The sequence below is a fragment of the Anolis sagrei genome, chromosome 2, assembly GCF_037176765.1.
Source record: "Anolis sagrei isolate rAnoSag1 chromosome 2, rAnoSag1.mat, whole genome shotgun sequence".
NCBI classification, from domain to species: domain Eukaryota; kingdom Metazoa; phylum Chordata; class Lepidosauria; order Squamata; family Dactyloidae; genus Anolis; species Anolis sagrei.
Window position 1 is genome coordinate 150,210,922 of NC_090022.1, and position 21,681 is coordinate 150,232,602.

A 21,681-nucleotide genomic window follows, 5' to 3' on the forward strand; every position below is an offset into this window, starting at 1 on the left:
ACAAGTATGTGTACTAGTAGCAAGGCTTCAGAGGCTGTAACTATCCTGCTCTGTTTTGTTTATTTTGAATTGTTTTAGTCTATTGTATTTCATGCCAATGAATGTTTGCCTTTTATGTTGTGAATTTTCAAGCTGTACTGAAAATACAGCTTGAAAATTCACATACTCTGCTATGGTTTTCTCAACCTCTCATCTTTCTTTCATGAGAAAAAAATAGCAAAACACTATTTGTACCTGTTTCCTTCTGTATCTGGGCATGCATATATATACACATGCACATTTAAATAGGTATTTGTATTTTCTCATATACCCATGTATATGTCTAGAAATTTTAGCAAAAAACCAACCCAGAAAACCCGGAAAATTGAAATATTGAGTTGGTGCCAGCTAGGGGCATCTGACCCCTTGAGGTGGTGTTGGTGCTTTCTCCTCTCCACAGAATTAGAATAATTAAATCATAGAGACCACATTGGCCATCTAGTCCAACCCCCTGCCATACAGAAAAAGTACAATCAAAGCACCCCAGACAGATGGCCTCTGTTTAAAAGTCTCCAAGGAAGAAGTTTCCATCACACTTCAAGGAAGTTAGTTCCATTGTTGAACAGCTCTCATGGTCAGGAGAGCTGTTCTTTCTAATATTCAGGTGGAATCTCCTTTCCTGTAATTACCCTCAATTTATCTATCGATTGTATCAACATCCATAGGTTTTGCCCCAAAATCTGCCCTCAACCTATACATGTTACATTATACATAACACTTCATTACATGCATATGACAAAGCAATTTCTACTCCACAAAAGTGTATACTAATTTTTATGACAACAGGAATATGTCTACATTTTTCTAGTTTGTGAATCTTGCATAATTTCGAACACCTATTTTGGGTGGCACTCTTTAAATAAATAAAATGAACTGAATAAACTGCATTAATTCTACAGTGTAAATGCAGCCTCGGTGTCATGAATCTAGCAAACACCAAAATGCCTGTAATATTCTTCTGTAATCAATCTCTACTTACTCGAGTTGTAGTACTTGGTCCTCCATCAAGGAAATAAGGGGAGAAATCACTATCCCAGTACCCCCAGTGTATACAGGTGGGAACTGGAAACACAAACTTTTCCCGTATCCTAAAAAAAATGGAGAGGATATAACACCTGAAGAGAGTTTACATTTTCATATTCCCACATCTTCAAACCATGAGCTGCCAGACTCCATTGCGATATGGATGTATTGAGGGATACAGAAGACCAATTAATTCCTAACCATCTGGACAGATACCAAGAACCACCTCCACAATTCTAAATAGATCCAAATTAAAATTTTTGTGATGTTTGTAATTCAGATTTTGTAGACATCAAAAAGATACAATACATCTGTATATTTTCATGCTGTTTTAATAAATTATGTTTTTAACCAAAAAAAAGTATCTGAAAGCACTTGAGAGTGGTTGCAGACAATTATCATTTGGAGACCATTATCTTCTGTTTCTTATTTACAGTCAACAATTTTGTACAGTTCATCCAAATTGACTTTCACATAGTGACACTGTTCAAAACTATGGCTTACATTGTTGTGGTGCACTGAAACAAAATAGATACCGCATGTAACATGACATAATATAGAAAAGGAACTTTTAATCATGACTGAAAGATAGTTGCCAGTAAACAAAAAGGAGGGCAAATCCATTTTGCAGGTCACAGGATGGAGCCATGTGGGAAGAAGGGAATAGGGGAAATCCTAAATATCAAATTAAATGATCAGCAAACCAAAATCACAATGAAATTATGAAGCTTGTTTCCAACAGGTACCAAATCCATCTGAACAAATTTCTGCTGAGGATATATATTATTTTGTCCTAAAATGCAATTTTCCAAGCTCTGTACCAAAGTGATTTGATGCATTTTGCTAGTTTTAATCTGTGCATAATATTCTATTCTTAGGCAGCAATATCATGCCACTATTTTTCAATATTTTTTGGAAACAAACTCAACAATTTGGATTGTTCAATGTACAGCTTACCCAAGAAAAAGTTATATACAATACATTAGTAAGAATGAATCAGTGCACAATTTGTTACTAAAAGTGTTATTTTATGCCTTGAAATTGTTTTTGGCAAGAGCCGCTCAAACAGAGTTTCCCACTGATTCCCCTGGCACTGAGAGTATGACCCCTTCTATACTGCCATATAAAACATAGATTATTTGCTTTGAACTGGATTATATGGCAGTATGGACTCATATAATCCAGTTCAAAACAGATAATCAGGGATCGGAGCCTGGGATATAGGGCAGCATAGAAGGGATCTGAGTGGCTTTCATAAGGTTGCCTACAGAGCTGGACAAGTGGGGATTCGAATCTCCTAAAGTTCTATTCCAACACAAAAACTCTACACCACACTAAACAAAACAGCATGAAAAGAAATTCTTGAAAAATATTTTCCTAGTTGCTAAAGTTAATGTCTATCCATTTATACATTACCGTTTCCAATCTTCAAGATTCCCAGGTGACTAAGAAGGTTTTGAAATTACTAAAGATATTCCCAAGCAATATCCTGCCACTATTTTTCAAAAATAGTGCATGTTCTCTTTTCATTCAACTGAAACATGAAGGAGGGCAGTCTCTCCAATCCATTTAATAGTCCCTTGACATCAGTTTCCTACTAATTCCAATCACTCAACTTCGGATTCTGAGCTTCTAGTTTTGCTCCCCATTTTATTTCCGCTTCGGATACTTTCTCCCATCCAGACTCTACTGCTAATGCATAATTATATAAACACTGTATGGCATAATTACATAAACACTTATCTTGGATCCCAAAAGTTAGGAGCAGAAGGAACTTTCTCATGGGGTTAGTAATAATTATTTAAAATGACATTTCATAAGAAATCTACATATCTCACCAGTTGCCATAACAACAAGATTATCTCTTCTGTCTTGCAAAACTGAAGAGATCACTTTCCATTGGACCCTTCAAAGAAAAATATGTGACACAACATGTTCTGTTTCAGCAGTAAGTTCTGACAAGAACTGGATCTTATTCAGCAACTTAGCATTCATATTTTCATATACAAGATGTAGGGTTCTCTTTCTTCTTTTTCATAAATAGCTGAATCTGCCAAGTGCTTCAAAAAAAGCCCCATTTCCTTTGCTATAGAACTCTACTAAGTGTAGTGCCTCAAATTTGAAGATGGAAGTGCAATGCAAGTCATTTAAATTTTACTACACATTTATTTTATTTATAGCCCACCTTTCTCCCAATATGACCATTATCAGGATACTATCTAGGTCATCATTGCTCAATCTTGTGGTCTGTGCCTGAGCTATTGACTGATCTGCTGTGAGTTTCTGAGAAAAAAAAAGACAATATAGCTAGTCAGCACATATGTGGCACATTGCTGGCCCCCAACAACCAGCAACTTCAGAAATTGGGTTGCTTTGAGTTTTCCAGGCTGTATGGCCATGTTCCAGAAGCATTATCTCCTAATGTTTTGCCCACATCTATGGCAGGCATCCTCACAGGTTGTGAAGTCTGTTTTGTCTGGAATCCCCCTGTTTTTTAGTGTTGCTTTTTATTTACTGTCCTGATTTTAGAGTTTTTTAAATACTGGTAGACAGATTTTGTTCATTTTCATGATTTCCTCCTTTCTGTTGAAATTATCCACATGCTTGGATGGGCAACGGAAACAGAGGTGATCAAAAATTCTATGATTAAATGGGCGAGAAACATTGGAAGAACAATTAGTTTAAAGGAATGGGAATTAGTTTGGTCAAGACGTTTAAAATATACTTATACTACTGATTTAAAAGAAAAGTATTTAAAAATGTTACATTGTTGGTATATAACACCAAAAAATTAGGGATAATGTATAAAAATACAGATAACAAATGTTGGAAGTGTGATAATAAATGTTGGAAGCCCAGAACCCACCTAATACACAACTCTGGGCCTGCACATTATGAGGAAAGACAGCAATCAACCTAGTCCATAGCTACTGAACTGGAAGACACAGAACAGTTTCCAAGGAGCAATGTCCAGGGACATCACAGGATGTTTCCAAGTCATATGATAGCCTCTATTTAATCATACAGTATGAGTAGTATATGTGCAGCAGGACTGCAAGTCGTTTCAGAGAACAATTACAATCCATGGGAGAGTTAGTGATTTAGAATCCAAAGAAAACAATAATACTTACGGCTTAAAGCTTGAGTGTCCAAAATACATCTTTAAGCAAGCGGTTTGTTTGGAGTTGGGACCAGGTAAGCTGGAATCTTTGGAGAAAAAACACAAAACTAATATTTAGAATTAAAGTGGACACCTTTAAAGTGGACATCTTAATTTGACAAAAACTTGCCCATACACTACTTCCTAGAAAAACAGTCTTTCCATTCCAGAAAGAAAAAAAAACCAAGATAGCGACTTTCATACAATGTTTTCTCATCTACATTTCCAAAAATCAAAAAGTACAAGAATGGGTCAATATCAGATATATAAGCTTGCACAGAAACATTCAAAGTCAAAGATAAATTGGATGAAAGAGACAAGTCAAGAAAACAGTACTTTCAGAGCATCCTGTCCCAGCCAAATAGTCTCACTTTATGATGGATCCGTAACCTGCACGGACAATGGCAGCATCCACTTTTATGCTTAAAGTCTTTTAGACCTGCATTTTAGCTATACTGGCATAAACTGAGAATTTTTGGTTTGTCACTCTTGCGTTTTGATTAATTAACTACAGAGGTCAATTTCTTTAATTATTGCTCAGAGTGATTGAGATTTCTCACCCCATGGAACAGAAGATTCACAATAACATATTCAAAAGTATATTTGCCTTGGTTGCTGTTGTGAGAAACAAACATAAAACCTCCTTCAATGTGCAGAACTAGCTGGGTATGCACACATTTGAGATAGAACTTGGATTTAGTATTTACCCCAACTTTCTTCCTCCTCCTCAATTCTGTCATCTTCATCATCTTCATCATCTACAACCATGTCATTTTCCTTTTTAAATTTATCCAAATGGGAATCTGCAACATCCATGTCAAGCTTGTCTATGTTTTCTAAGGACTGAAGATAAGATAACATGTCTTCATGCTATAAACATACATAATCAGAAGTAGAAATAATTGTCAATTTAAGGTGGGGCTTGTCCTTTTAAATATTATTAAAGGCTTTTGAAACCCAGTCACTATACAACTTATAGGCTTCAAAATGAAATTGTCCTATAAACAAACTTAATTTATGTTTCCACCTTCTTCCTCTATTTCATCTCCCAGCAAGAAAAAAGCTTTGTTGTTTAACTTCTTTATGTCATACTACTTGAAAAGTGGCAATTTTGTCCAGTAAAGTCACTTAATTGATGTTTTACTTCACTTAATGCAAGTATATATATTTATTCAGAATTAGTTGACTGTGAAACATATTGTCCCACTTGACCCACAGCATTAAACTACTTCTATACAAGCCCTGCACCTGAGGTGGTTGCATTGTCTAGTCCAGGGATTATATTTCATAACAAATCCTGGTTAGTTCTAACAACACCTTCATAATCTGTAGACTAAAACACCGTTATTACAAAACTTATCAGGCATTTCATATACCATGATGTTCTGGTCTGGACATCGCAACAAGTCAAGATTTAAGAATAGTGAAAGGAAAATTTGCTGCAGCCCTTTACCAACTACACAGGGAAAATAAGAAGAAATGTGGATCATTTGATTTTGAGTCTTAGCAAGCACTACCAAAAGAGAAAATATGATTCACTCTGTGCTATATCCGTTCTGAAGCTAAGCAGGTAGAAACTGACAAGGGACCACTTAAACAAATCATTGTTTTAAAATTTAATATTTCTGCCACTCAAGATGCCTAAGAGTACTAACATTTTAATAAAACCAATATACTGCAAACATAAAAACAGATTAAAATCCACCATAAGACAGACATCCATAAAAGACTCCATGTAAACCTCTCCAAACTTTCTTTGCATGGAGAAATAATAGATAAACAGAGAGCAAAGAGACCCTGTGCTAAATGGAATGATTGTAACTTAATATTCCCTGAAGTACTATTTTATTTACTGAACAGACGAGAAAGTGGATGAAAATAAATTCAATATCCATAGCAATGTCTACAGCTTCAGGAGTTATCTCAGACAACTGACATCTCAGCAAACAAGGAGAAAAAGCTTGAACTGAACAGAAGGACATGCCAAGCAACTCTAATTCCTTAATTAGATGCACGCAAAAGAATGGTGCAACATATATCCAATTTCTCACTGTTAATGGAACACAATAAGTACATAAGCATGTGCATAGACACACACATCAGACAGGAAATAAGATTCATTTTCATTAAGCAGGAAAGACTATTCCAAAAATTGGTTATTTTTCATATGAGTGCTGTGGCTCTAAGGAAGAAAGCAATTGAAGCCTTACTATACAACACACACAAAAGTCCTTTGTTAAAAATAATGGTGGGCATCTGTTCGTGTGGCACTAGGCACTAGCAGAGAAGAATACTCATTACAACATACACTTGTCTTTGGTGAAAATGATTGAGGAACTGGACAAGGAACAAGGAAGATGGTCCATATCAATGCAGTTGCCATTTTATTCAGCACTGAGCCTGGAACCCCAGGTTTCAGCGGTGGCCAGGGGAGCATTCACACAATTAAAACTTTTGTGGCAGCTGCGCCTGTACCTTGAGAAGCTAGACTTGGCCACGGTGGTCCATGCTCCCATCACATCTCAAATAGACTACTGCAATGTGAGGTTGCCTTTGAAGACTGTTCAGAAGCTTCAAATAGTCCAACGGGTGGCAGCCAGGTTACTCATCAGAGCAATGTACAGGGAGCACACAACCCCCCCCCCCCCAATTGCGTCAGCTCCACTGGCTGCCAGTCTGCTGCCGAGCACAATTCAAAGTGCTGGCTTTTGCCTATAAAGCCCTAAGCGGTTCTGGCCCTATGAACCAGTTAGAGTGCAATTGGTGGGGCCAAAAGACAGGGCCTTCTCAGTAATGGCTATGGAATTCCCATTAGACTGGTCCCCTCCCTCCTCATATTCAGAAAAAAGCTAAAGACCTGGCACCAGGCATTTGAGGAATAGTGCAAAATGGAATGCAGCACTAGCGACAACTATGAATCAAGGCAGTATGTTCTTAATCTGTTTTAATTGTTTTTAGCTGTATTTATATGTTTTTATCTGTTTTAATTTCTGTTTATTTGTTATTTATATTTGTAATCTGGCACTGAATTTTGCCATATCTGTAAGCTGTTCTGAGTCCCCTTTGGGGTGAGAAGAGCGGAGGAGAAATATAGTAAATAAATAAATATTTATAGTGAAAACTCTTGAGTGGCTAACAAACTTTTTAAGAAGTCATCCTTTAGGAAAGTATAATTGAGAGGAATTTCAGAATGACATTATCATATGTGAACCTGGTATAACTGGCTAGAGAAAACAATGCACAGCTTTGAAAACAGAACCTCTGGATATTAATTTTAATACTTGTGATAACTTTTTGTGTGAAAGTGAATGCTCCTGAATTGAACTTAAGCACATAGTACATCTCCTCAACTAGACTATCAAAAATAAGGAGAACGCCAGGCAAACGCGTTAGCTCCTTCCATTCCCCCCCACCCCGCAATGTAACCATTCGGCACACAAATTTGTGCAATCTCAAGCAGAGTTTATTTATGTAGCCCAGTATTTGAAAGGGTTGGAGGGCAATCTCGGAACTGAGACCACTGGGTTACTGTCACTCTTCTCCAATACACACCAAGATGCAGGAGAAATGCAGGTGGAAACTAGCCACCAAGATACTTAATTTGCTTAAAATACATGGTTCAGATACACTTTCAGGCTAACCATGGAAGCAATATCCCTCTCTTCTGCCAACAGCACAAGTGGGATACAAACTACCTGTCTGTTGCACATAACATGACTGGATGCAGTGTGCAGGTTCTGCTATTATCTGTACAGTTGAATAATATCCCTTTTCTAAGTGGTTCCCAACCTTTGTTCTTCCAGGTTTTTTGGACTTTCACAATTACTAACAGCTGCTAAGATTTGGCTGGGATTTTTGGGAGCTGAACCCAAAATACCTGGAGGACCAAAAGTTGGGAATCACTGCCTTATATGAAATGCTGGTGAACAGAAGAGTTCTGTATTTTTGTTTTTTTCAGATTTTGGAATACTGGCATATAATTTCTTGGAGATGGGAACCAAGTTTAAACATACAATTCAGACATGTTTCATATACACCTCATACGCATGGCTTGAAGATAATTTTATACACAATATTTTAATAATTTTGCACATGAAACAAAGTTTGCGTAAACCAACCTGTGGTCCGTGGACCACCAGTGGTCCACAAGAACTAAAATATAGTCCACAGCCTCACCGTTACTATACCATTGCAATGAGAGCGACTGGTCTGGCAAAACCCTTTTATAGTACCAGGGCTTATTAAATATTGTTTTCTCTGGGTGAGCAGATGGCAACTACTGTATGGCATATGTTCTGTATCAGAAACTAGAACTGATATGGTCTATCCAATGCAATGTTTTGAATCAGCACCCCAAATAACCAAACCGAATCTAAAGTTGACCAAAAACAGATTTGTAACCCTTTTGGTACTGATGTTGAAGAGTGGTCCCTGGTCAAAAAAAGGCTGGGAACCACTGGTGCAGATTGAACAACCAGAAAGCAAAAGGTTTACCATCTCAGCCACCTACATGTGCAATGTTTGGATTTTGGAGTATTTTGGATAAAAAGACTTGGCTGCTCTTAATAAAGAAAAAGTATTGGGGAAAATGAGGAAAGCCACATTTGGAGCCAGAATAACAGAGAAGTGGAGGAAGAAAGCTAACTATCAGGTAACATGTCATACATGGTTTATACATACAAGAATAACATTTATTAACATATTATTAGATTGCTACATTACTTTTCCGGTATGAAATGGCACTTGTGCCTCTGATATGTTTTAAAAAGCAAACAAAACAATAGAACTATTGAAGTATTAGTGAAGAATATGAACTGTTAAAATCATTAAACATGCAAAATTATTCCTTTCCTCCAATGAGTTACTTATTCACAATAAAATTTCCAAATTTTCTTTTTAACAGTAAACACATTTACATCTTTAAAGGCTTTACATTTTTCTGAACACTTATATTTCCCCAACTTACTACTGTATACATCCATAAGTTAATAAACCTACTTTAACCATCTCCATTTCAAGTTCATCATCGCTTTCAATGAGGCAAAGGGACTTCTCTTCATTCTCTGTGAAGCTTGAATCCTAAAAGGAATAGTTCAGAATGAGAAGAGCTTGTTTCTTTATCTTTTACTATGTTTTACTGTTTGACTTCCTCCAGAACCGAGTTTCTCAGACTGTGCTCCCCCAGATGTTTTGGACTGCATCTCCCATAATCCCTAGCAGCTGGTAAGATGGCTAGGATTTCTGGGAGCTGAAGTCCAAAACACCTGGAGGAGCAGTTTGAGAAACACTGCTCTAGAAAAAGAAGGTTCTGCAGATACAATAAGGAACATGTTGTCCTCATTATGTTGATGGAAAGCAATCTCCATCATCACTCATCACCCACACTGAGGCTAGGCATGATGGAAACTACAATCCAATCACATCTGGAAGGCCAGGTAACCTCATCTTTACTCTACAAACATAATTTAGCTTTTTTTTTCAAATTATAATTACTAAGATTTTTTAAATTTTTATCTTTGATCTCTTTTCTAGATAACCAAAAAGACTTTTATTAGTGGGAATATTACTTTTAAATCTTAAAGAAGAACTATCTCAAGACAGTAAATATGGAGGAGGAAGAGTGATTGTGGTCTTAAGACCAACTGAGCAGTCATGGAGTTAATTCAAGTTTTCAGATGAACTGATGTCTTAAACACCTGCTATATTCCTTTCTTGTTAGTATCCTTTTTCTATTCAAAGTGACAGATGCAAGTATTTCTTTGAAGACTATCTAGCAGGCATGGGCAAACCTTCTAACTTGGGGCTGCATGGTGGGCGGGCCAGGTGGGAAGGGGCTCTCCCCAAGTCCACTCCCTGACCTTTCCTCCCCTTCCTCTTGTCTTTCTGAGGCAGAAAGTGAGGGAAAGACAGTAAATGTTTGGATCCCGAATGGTTGGTCTTTGTCAGATGAGATGATGGATGGGAGAGAGAAAAAATGAATCCACAAAACCCCATATTTCCTACTCCTGATATAGAATCCAAGATTCCTAGAGCTGGGTGAGACCTCCAAGGGCCATCCGGCCCAACCCCCTGCCATGCAAGAAAGCACAATCAAAGCACTCCCGACAGACAGCCTCTGCGGAAAAGCCTCCAGAGAAGGAGGCTCTACCAGACTCTGAGACAGCCTATGCCACTCTCCAGGAAGTTCTTCCTAATCCTTTCAATCCAATCTCTTTCCCTGCCATTTGAAACCATTGCTCCCTTGTGCCCCGGTCTCTAGAGCAGCAGAAAATCAGTTTCCCCCTTCTTCTTCCTCAATGGGACACCCTTTAAAATCTTGGAACATGGTTCTCAAATTCCCTTTCTGCCTCCTCTTCTCCCAGGGAAACATCCCTCAAGAGGAAGGGAGGGAAGGAGGAAGAGAAGGATGGAAGAAAGGGTGGAAGAGAATGGAGGAAGAAAGGGAGGGAGGGAAAAGAGAATAAAGAAAAGACAAAAAGGAAGGAAGGAAGGAAGGAAGGAAGGAAGGAGAAAAAGGGAGAAAGGGAAGGGAGAAAAGAGGGAAGGAAGGATGAAAGGATGAAAGGGGAGGAAGGAGGGAGGGAGGGAGAAAGAAGAATTAAGGGAGGGAGGGAGGGAAGGAAGGAAGGAGGAAGGAAAGAGAGAAGGAAGAAAAGACAAAAGCGAGGGAAGGAAGGAAGGACGAAAGTGTGGAAGGGAAGGGAAGGGAAGGGAAGGGAGGAAGGATAAAGAGGGAGAGTGGGAAGGAGGGAGAAAAGAGGGAAGGAGGAATGGCGAAAGGGAAGGAGGGAGGGAGGGAGAAAGAGGGAAAGGAGGGAGGGAAAGTGAGGGAAGGAAGGAGAAAGTAGGGCCTCAGTAAAGAGCTCAAGGGGCTGCATCCGGCCCCCGAGCCTGGGTTTGTCCATACCTCCTATATAGGATATCTAGTACGCAGGAAAGCAGGGACCAGCACATCAAAGGGCATAAGTCAGGGTGGGTGACTGTGACACAGACTACACAACCTCATCCCAAAATCATAATTGGAGATGAGGTCCAATTGTAATTTCCAGCTGACCCACTACTCTTAGAGGCTACCAGAAGGGATGATGGATGTTTTTTCTCCCCCCCCCCCCAAAAAAAAAATAGAAAAGAAAAATGACACTGCAGAGATTGTCCATCATAGGAAAGGATATGGGTTTTTTTTTAAAAAACATCTGAAAACACAATTGGGTATCTTTTACCTGACAATTTTTAAAAAGGACCCCCTTCCTAATATCATGCTTCTTAGGTTAATACATGTAGAATCTAAGATTACATTATCTGTTAAGAGATGTACCTCAGATTTACAAGCAGCCTCATTCAGCAGCTCTTCCTCAGCCTGACGTTCCAACATCTGAAGTTCATATTCTGTTATGTCTAGTGACATTAAGTATCCATGCTCTGCAGTGGATTTAGTCCTTTCATTTGAAACATCTTCTGCTTGTTTTTTCTTATTCAGTTCTTCCTCATTCTCTTCAAGGATGTCATTTTGGAAATGAACATGATGATCTACATGGTCATTTGACTCCGATATGAGCTTAGAGGGCAATTCAGATGTTTCTAATTCCTCTTTATTTCTAGTCATTTTTCCTGAACTTTCAGCATCTCCCAGCTCCATCTGGCAGGTAGAGTCAACAAACAATACTCTTCTTAAGACCTTGATGTTTTCTGACAGACCAGCCAATATTTCTGAAATTCTGATGAGGGAATGTTGACATAAGTAGGTAAGTGCTGTGGTGATCGTACAAAAAGTTAATAGTTATTGGGGAAAGATACACAAAGAATGTCAAATAATATTAAGATTAGAATGCACATTGAAACCTGAACATTACCTTTTGGTGATGTTTGACTCGGAACTGATTGCCAATAGTAACAAAGAAAAGATTTTTACCTACCTGATAATGGCAGCAAGAATAATTTATGAAAAAGCTTGGCCAAGGAACTTTGGATAGACAAGATATTAGAGATAAAGCACATGGACAAACTTACATTTTTGCTAAAGAAAAATACTGGCAAAAGTATGAAAATGACAGACTGGTCAATATTTGAAGAATATATGAAGATGCAACACCAGTTATAGGACAAGTAGAGAAAGGGATATGTAAACTAAAAGTAGACTAAAATTGGGAAAGAAAAACCTAATAGAATGGGGAAATGAATACATTTGAATGTAAGGAAGAAGAACGGAAGTCACCAATTTTTTAAATATATATTTTTCCTTTTTTATTATTTTTTTTTCTCTTTTTAAAGAAATACAATTAAAATCAACAACAAAATATCGTTTGGAAAATACAATCCGCCAAAAGAAAGACAAAAGAAACCAAGCTCCCCAAAATACCATTTAAAAAAAAAAACAACTATTCACACTTGTTTTGGTCTGTGTGCCACAAGTGAGAAGGTCCTATCCTCTATTAGTAAGTTCTGAATATGACAAGACACACAGTAATTATGGAAACACAGCTTGAGCCCCATGAGACATAGGTATCGGGTTTCCTGACATTCTGGAGTGGATTTTCTGGGCATGCCAACTACAGAAAAGAATAAGGCTGGGAAAGCTCCAGTTCAAGAAAAGAAGTTCCATGACAAGCACAAAGCTCACTGAGCATTCAAAAATATGAAAATGTTTCAGAAACACAACAAATTAACAGAGTGTATATCACAAGGTTGTTTTAATTAAAAGAACCAAAGACTAACCTTTGAATATTTATGGATTTATCAAAAGTGCAAGGCAGGTGATCAGCCAAATCTATCATCTCCTCTGACATCGTTGCCAATTCCTTTTTTATTTCACTTGACAATAATATTCCATCTATTAAAAAGTGACATAAGCATATTTTTAACCAAACACAATGCTCTGTTCTAGCTACCTGGCTTTGAAACTTGAGAAAATAATAGTTTAATTGTTAAAGACAATTTCTAATTTCTAAATCATAGTTTTTAACAATTTCTAATTATGGAAAGATGTTGTTCTCATCTTTCCATAAATACTACTCTCCAGTTTTAGAGAGTTATTAGAGGGCTGAATGCATAACCATAATAATAATAATAATAATAATACTAATAATAATAATAATAATAATAATCTTTATTTCTAAACTGCCTCTCTCCCTGAAGGGACTCAGGGTGGTTTACACACAAAAAAAGGCAAGCATTTGATGCCTCAGGTGAGTACAGACATATCGAAATAATACACAATAAAGCAGTCATAATAGTGCGCTTACAATGAAGAATTAAGCATTGTGGTGAAAAATAAAACAAAACAATCTAATAACACATAGTTAACTAAATCATAAGTAAATATTACAACAAATACCCTAAAAGCAATTTAAAACAGTTACCTTAAAATAACCATGTCCATTATATGAAAACAAGAAGTAGATTTCTCAAGAATAAACACCAAAGTACATCAGAAAGATTTTAAATGTTAAAAGGGGAAAAAATGACTGAAATATTGATATTTTATTTTGAAACTCACCTTTTCCTATGCTAATTTGTAACTTCTTATCACTGCTCATAGTCATCAGCTTTTTATAAATGAGGAAGCCTGCCTGAAACAAAGCCAAAAAAATTTCAATGAAAAGGTAAAGATCTCAAAAATAAATATAATCTAAAGTTGTATGTCTTAAAGAAATATTTGACAAATAATTTAGCATTACACATGAAGATGTATTGATAAAATAAGTTATCACTGTGGCCAGTAGCTTTCATCTGACCTCCACCCTAGGTTTTAGCCTCCATAATATAGGAGCTATCCAAGGTTCTGAATCCTACCCATGCAATAGGTTCAGTGTCTATCAAAGTATAGTTCCTTGAAAATCTGGGCTAAAAATATGCCGCAGAATCACTGTCCCAATAATATGTGAGTACCAGACATTGTTGTAAGATATCTAGTTTTAAAATGCCTTAAAATAAAAATTCTCTCCAAGTATCTAATTAAGAAGATAGGAAAACAATAATGGCAACAAGCTGGTTTGCAAAGAATGCTAAACCAAAATTCAGCATTACTTTTACAAGTGATACAATATTTATAATGTAACTAAGTGCAGTGATAAAGCAGAAAAAGCCCATAAGGTTCTCAAATTAGAAAAGCTATGAACCAATCACACTTAGAGAAGAAGGCATGCATATGAGTGACATAGGCCAAAACCTAGGCATACTCTGCTCAACAGTTAGTACAATAGTTAAGAATAAATGAATCTCAAAAGCTAAGTGGATAGCTTAATTACTGATATGGAAAGACTTTTAAGTATGCAGATTCTAGACCAAACTAGTCACCATATTCCCCTAAGCACAGGCATTATCCAAGCCAAAGCCCTAAATCTATGTAATATGATGAAGCCTGAAAGAGGGAAGACATCTGCAGTAAAAACCAGGCCAGCAAAGACTGGTTTAATATATTTAAGACAAGGTCCAATTTGCATAATATAGAAGTGCAAGGAGAAGCAGCGTAGACGCCACAGCTGCAGAAATACATCCTGCAGGGCCTGCAAAAATTATAGAAAGGAGCTATACAAAGCAACAGATTTTCAATTTAGATGAAACAGGCCTATGTTAGAAGAAAATGTCAGCTAGAGCTTATATTGCAACAGAAGAAAAATCTATGCCTGGATTCAATTCTGCAAAGGATAGGTTAATGCTGTTGCTAGGCGTTATTGCAGCTGGCAACTGCCGGCTAAAGCTTATGCTTACATACTATTCAGAGAATACTAGGGCCATTAAAAACTATTTCAAATTTTAGCCTTCCGGTTTATTACAAGAGGAATACAAAAACATGGATAACTGATAGTTTATTTGCAACTTGGCTCTCATAATTATTTCAAGGCTACAGTTGAGGATTATTGCAAATAACAGAAAATTCTCTAAGAGTCTGCTTGTTGATAATGCTCTGGATCGAAACAAAATAAATTAAAAGCTTTTTGAAAAGGCTTCAACATTTCAGATGGCATTGAAAGAATTACAGATATATGGAGGAAAGATAAAGAAACAACTCTGAAAGGTATGCAAAAGATTCTTAGGAACCTCAACTGCAAATCACAAAGAATGTCTCTGAATAATCCCATAATGACTTGAGTCTAACACTCACCCTTTTTGGCTAAATTACATCGCTAACATTGAGGTGTGCATTAGATCCGATAGTGCATTAGAATTGCTCACCTAAACGCATCCACACTGTTGGGCAAAAGATCCCCGCTGGGGACAGAGGAGGGAGAGGCAACAGTGGCCATGAAATGGCTGGTGGAAAGGCCTCCTAACCACCTTCCTACCAGGTCTAATAATAATAATAATAATAATAATAATAATAATAATAATATTGGTGGACAGGAAAAGAGATTTAAAGATGGGCTCAAAGCCAACCTTAAAAACTCTGGCATAGACACTGAGAACTGGGAAGCCCTGGCCCTTGAGCGCTCCAGCTGGAGGTCAGCTGTGACCAGCAGTGCTGCAGAATTTGAAGAGGCACGAATGGAGGGCAAAAGGGAGAAGCGTGCCAAGAGGAAGGCGCGTCAAGCCAACCCCAACCGAGACCACCTCCCACCTGGATACCAATGCCCTCATTGCAGAAGAAGAAGCAGAGCAAGAATAAGGCTCCACAGCCACATACAGACCCACAGGAATACTGGAAGACAATCTTCCTCGGAAAACAAGGGATCGCCTAAGTAATAATAATCATCATCATAATAATAAACTTTATTTATACCCCGCCTCCATCTCCCCAAGGGACTCGGACCGGCTTACATGAGGCCAAGCCCAACAACATATCAATAAACAAGAAAGCAATAAACAAAAAATAACAACAATACAGTTAAATAAATCACATATAAACATTAACATGCAAGGATTTAAAAACCTATGGTCGGGCCAGATGTAATAGTTAAAAATTAAAAAATAAACGCTGGGCATGAACAAGGAAGGATGTATCTAATAAGAGGGTTTTAAAGAAGTGAGGGGAGCGCAATCCAAGCTGATAGTTAAAGTGCATTTGAGGACATTTTGCTGGGAATTATTTCTTATTCCAGGAAGGCACACAGGAACAGCCACGTTTTCAGGCTTCTCCTAAAGACTGCCAATGTTGGGGCATGCCTGATATCCCTGGGAAGTGAGTTCCAGCGTCGGAGGAGGAGGGGTGGGCACTACTGAGAAGGCTCTCTCCCTCGTCCCCACCAATCGCGCCTGCGAGGGAGGCGGGAGCGAGATCAGGGCCTCTCCAGATGAACGAAGGTCTAACAGAAGGACACTGCTTCCCACCAGTCTTTTAACGGCCACAATCGCCTCACATCATATTCAACAGCAAATCTTTTTTTGGAATGCATATCTTCAAATTTGAGATGCACATTAGACTTGGTACTCAAGTAAATATGCCATTGGTTGAGTTTATTTTCAAAAGGAACCAAATTTAAAAAAACCTGAAAAATGAGTTATAGGTAGCAGTACATTGTTTGCTAGGAGTAGATTATTACGTACAAATCAAAACTATACAGGGCTTAGAAAATTAGATTTTATAGCATAAGAATGCACATCTCTAGCACGTTTTTTTCAGTTCCTGTAAAATTTGTTCAGCTGGATTGAGTATCATTTGGAAACAAACTCCACATTTATACTCCTTATTTAGTTTCTCCTATCTTATGGTTTGGCTTAAATGGAGTTACTTCTCATTAAAAACAAACACTTTACCAATATAGAGCTTTTTCAGCCAAACATCTACATTGGGGCACCACTGCATATGCAAAATGCAATGCAGCTGTCTGGTCTACTCCTGACACGATAAATAAAACCACTGCATATTATGCCACTAATCCAGGGATTTGTGGGTTAGAACTGTGCATTACTAGCATCCTTACATGTTTTCTCTGTTAGGCATGTCACAATTAAATAGAGTATTTTTCTGTTAACTAGCTTTTGTCTCATTCAATTCAATAAATCACCTTTACCCACATTGCAACGAACCAGGAACTTTTTTGAAAACAACTCCAAAGTGTTCAACCAATTTGGATGAGTACCATGAACAGCAAAAGCCTGGTTCACATATGAGCTAAACTGGGCAAAAATAGCTTTTCAAACTTTATATTAAAAATATAACTTTAATATGAATGTGTGCCTTTTTGATACTTACATAAGCATCAGTGGCTGCATATAGCTTTTGCTCCTCAGTAAGTGGAAACTCTTCCCAATTACCACAGCGGACCAATTTTTCTTTCAGAAGCTGTTTGTGGAATAGATGCTTTACAAGGTCATTCAGACTCCAGAGCTCCTTACATTTTAGCTAAAAATAAGATTATAAGAGTTCAGTTCATCAAGAAATGTTTCTTAGTTGCAACAATAAGTTACCCCAGGAGCCCTAGGACTGAGTTCAGTTCAAAGAATTCCATAAATACCATAAAAAGAATACAGATTGGGCATCCCTTATCTGGAATCCCAAAATCTAGGATCTTAAAAAATCTGCAACTGCCTACACGGATGTTGAAGTGAAACCTTTGTTTTCTGATAGTTTAAGGAAACAAACTTTGTTTTATGCGCAAATTGATTAAAATGTGGTATTAGTATCAAGCTATATGTATAAAGTGTATATGAAACATAAATGAATTTTATGTTTAGACTTGGGTCCTATCTCCAAGATACCCCAATGTGTACATTTATACAAATACAGGGATTCCAAATCCAGGAAGAAAAATCTGAAATCCCAAATACTTCTGCTTCTAAGCCTTTCAGGTAAAGAAGGCTCAACCTGTATTTTGTTCAGAGGAATGGGTTTACAGAAAAATAACAGATCTAGATGAGAACATTATTTGAGAAATGTAAATTTAAAATACATTCAAAACACACACAATGTAAAAGAGTATAAAATGTAGTACAGGACATAGCAGCTTTACTACAACTAGGTTTGCATAATTAATAAACCAGATAAATCTAAATGTTGGACAAAAGTTTGTCACAGAAGGTACATTGTTCTGTTTCTCTGAAGCAAAGAACTCGTACATGAACTATCATACTTAATGACTTGTGTCCAAGCTATCTAAAAGAGCCTATCTCCATGCAGGATTTCTTTCAGACCTAATATCATTTGTGTAGGTTACAGCCTTCTTGGTGGCAACTACCAAGCTATGGGACTAAACTAGCCACCTCTTTTCTCTTTTTGCTGGCAGACAAAAGCATTTTTATTTGGACAATCTGTTTGGCTCCTTACTGGTTTTTGTAAATGGTATTTTAATGAAAGGAGCTGCACTTTTAGACTTATTTCCATTAAACGGTTTTAGGTTCAAGCTGTTTCTAGTAAGATCATTTATGCAATGGTTTCAAACAGGTTTGTTTTGTCTTCTACTTTTCTTGATGTTTGTAGCTATTTTCTTTCAATCTGTACTGTGAACCATCTTGGAAGGGAGGAAGCATGTTATTTTAACAAAATTCATAACCTTGTCAATTGATTTTCTGTATATTAGAAATCTATATCTTCCCCCATCAAGATAATGATTAGGGGTCAGCATGACAGGGCAACTGTGAAAAATCCCACTGAAATCGGTCCACTGCCAACTCTACTATCTTCATCACCTCTGTTTTTAGGTTTTGGGGAACAGAAGCAAGTATCAGCTAAGTTAACATATCAAGCCCCACCAGAAAACAAGGAGCAAATGACAGTAACAGCAAATAGCTGCAATATGGAGTAGGTTTGGAAGGGAAACATCAACACCAGTAGGCTTTTGATAATTTTCAAAAAGTAGACAGAATATTTATGCTTCTGCCAGCACAATTAAATGCAAGTCTATGCTCAGGTTAGTAAGAATGTATTCATTAGGATTCTTTTGAGGTGAGAAAACAAAGGATCACAGCCTTTACAACCTACAAATGTATTCATAGCAAGTGATGTCAGAGACACAGGTTACCCCGATTTTATTGGCAAAAACAGCAGTGCTTAATTAATTCACATTATCTAAAGATTCCAAAGATCAAAAATCTTAGTTGTATACAATATGGAGTTGTATAAACAAAACCGAAAGAGACAGAAGTATGTGACCAATCAAGGGCACTTTTTCAAGAAAATCTCACTGTGAGACATCTAATTTCCCTTTATTATGTAATTAAATTTAAAATTTAATCTATCACTGCCTAAAGAAGCATTTAGCTATACTTTTCCAAATATTCATGACATATGGGCTCCATGGCACAAGTGACTTTCCATGATATTTTTTCTGTGGCATACCTTCCCTAGTAAAGATTGATATCTTACCTTTTCATTGGCAAGATCAGCCAGGTCCACAAGATCTCTCAATCTCACTTCAAAATCACGCATCAGTTTCCATTTATCCCCTTCAATACCAACCCCAGCTTTTTTTATATTGTTATCTTCAAGCAACCTTTTCAATCCCCCTGGAAAGCCTGAAGAGATACAAACATACACGTTTATTCAGTTAAGAATAACATTTTTATACAACCTACTTACAAAACTGGGGAACTAGCAATCCGCAGCATCCTCTAGTGCTTTGGATGATGTGAGTCCACTCTTGTTTTCGAAACAACCCTGTTAGAATTACTTCCTGTACTTGAGTGTGCGTATGTATAAACAAAAAAGAGAAGTAACGAAGAGACAGAAAGAGAGAGAAAAGCTGGATGGGAATGATGACAGAAGCCCTGGTCAGGTATAGAAGTAAATGGGGATGAGGGTATAGACATATATGCATGCACCACTCCTGAAAGTTCCCCGTATCCACAATGGTAGTCTTCAGACACTGAGAACAAAAATCTGCAGAAGCCATTAAAACAGTGTTCAGATGAAGACTGGGAGCTCCAATGGGCTCTTTGGCCTGGTATCCCTGCTGCTTCCCTGAGACTAGGATGGGAAGAATTGGAACATAATCTTCTCTACTTTAGAGGAAATTGGGCTACAATCCCTACTATTCATTCTCTTTCACCTGAGACACAAAAATAGAGGCACTGCCATATTTATTCGAGTAGAAATAAATATTCAAGCTTTGAGATCAACAGGGGAGGCCCTTCTCTTGGTGCCACCAACCATCTCAAGAGGGGTTGGTGGGAACAAAAGAGAGGGCCTTCTCTGGAATACACTCCCAAAAGAGATTAGGTTAGCCCCCACCCTTGACTCCTTCCGATCTGGCCTAGAAACATGGATTTTTAAGCAAGCTTTTGGTCTTGAGTAGGCTGAAATGGGCCCATATGAGGTTGACACTCTGGCACTTTAGTTGTGATCTGAAGGCAGCTAGTTTTAACTATAGATGCTCTGTATTATAAATTGTTTTTTATTTTATTTGATGTGTTAATAGTGGATGTTTTTATAACATGTATGTGATGTTGTTTTTATACTCATGTACTATTTATATTATATACTGTTCTTGTAGTGCCTTGTAAGCCGCCCAAGTCCCTTTTGGGAGATGGTGGCGGGATATAAATAAAGTTTATCATTATTATTAATCCACCAATTAGTGTAATGTGAACCTTAATTTCTTGTTGAATGTTCCCTTGCTTCTCAGCCTTTCCACTATATGCAAGAGAAAGCCATTCCCCTGACAGAGGCCTTCAAAACCAAGGCCCGTTGGGAAGTCACAACCCTCTGTCAGGCTGAGGCTGGTGGGTTCATCAACCTCGGCCTGATGGAGGGGCACAGGCATGTTTACGTGCTCGATTCTAATGCACAAACGAATCTAATGCTCATTTTTGGCTATGTAGTTTAGCCAAAAAGGTGTGCATTCGACTCTCATAAATACAGTATATGGGTGGAAATAGGCATTTCTATTAGTCTTAAACCTATATTGAGAATGGAATGGTTGAGGAAAAGCAAAATAGCTGTAAATTGATGTCCTTGCTCCTAGTCCAGTGGTTCTCAACCTGTGGGTCCCCAGATGTTTTGGTCTTCAGCTCCCAGAAATCCTAACAGCTGGTAAACTGGCTGGGATTTCTGGGAGTTGCAGGCCAAAACACCTGGGGACCCACAGGTTGGGAACCACTGTCCTAGTCCATCAGAGTAAAGTCATTTAGTGAACTAATTCCCTAGTCTTTTCCATGTGATTCGGCAAGAAAAATGATACTTGTTCCCTAAAAATATTACAGAATCCCAGCAATTATACAGCAGAAATGATCGTGGTAAGCTGTACTAGATCAGTGGCTCTTGGGACAACAGCCTATACGGTGACAACACCTTCAACAAAAATAATAGGCAGCCTTCTATACACGCAGAAGAATGACATTGGATAGCTTATTCTGGGAAGAAGGGGGTTGCATACCCCAGGGAGGTATGTTCCCTCCACATAGAAATATCATGAGAGGAATGAAGTTTTTAATATGCTTGTTTAAAAGAATTTTCAGCTTTTATTGGTAGCTCAGGTTTTTTAATTTGCATTTATTTTTAATGAGAGTAAAGTACTCTTCGAGAAGAGTAGAATGGGCAATCCATTTTCTACCTTACAAAATAAATCATTCATTTAAAATTCTACAAA

General features: G+C 37.6%; 1 protein-coding gene across 4 annotated transcripts in view; it reads right to left on the bottom strand.

Moving 5' to 3' along the window:
• Nucleotides 1-21,681, bottom strand: part of WRN (WRN RecQ like helicase) — a 63,298-nt gene that overhangs the window by 34,785 nt on the left and 6,832 nt on the right. For 3 of the 4 annotated variants that reach the window (XM_060763797.2, XM_060763795.2, XM_060763796.2), the window contains 10 exons: nucleotides 19,461-19,609; nucleotides 17,352-17,501; nucleotides 13,716-13,788; nucleotides 12,935-13,049; nucleotides 11,538-11,937; nucleotides 9,221-9,301; nucleotides 4,930-5,065; nucleotides 4,194-4,269; nucleotides 2,901-2,968; nucleotides 1,019-1,127 (listed from right to left, as the gene is read on the bottom strand). In XM_060763797.2, the coding sequence (XP_060619780.2) occupies nucleotides 1,019-1,127; nucleotides 2,901-2,968; nucleotides 4,194-4,269; nucleotides 4,930-5,065; nucleotides 9,221-9,301; nucleotides 11,538-11,937; nucleotides 12,935-13,049; nucleotides 13,716-13,788; nucleotides 17,352-17,501; nucleotides 19,461-19,609 (1,357 nt within the window). Of the gene's footprint in view, nucleotides 1-1,018; nucleotides 1,128-2,900; nucleotides 2,969-4,193; nucleotides 4,270-4,929; nucleotides 5,066-9,220; nucleotides 9,302-11,537; nucleotides 11,938-12,934; nucleotides 13,050-13,715; nucleotides 13,789-17,351; nucleotides 17,502-19,460; nucleotides 19,610-21,681 lie in introns of those variants that run through there. The other variant, XM_067463955.1, reaches the window with a different exon arrangement.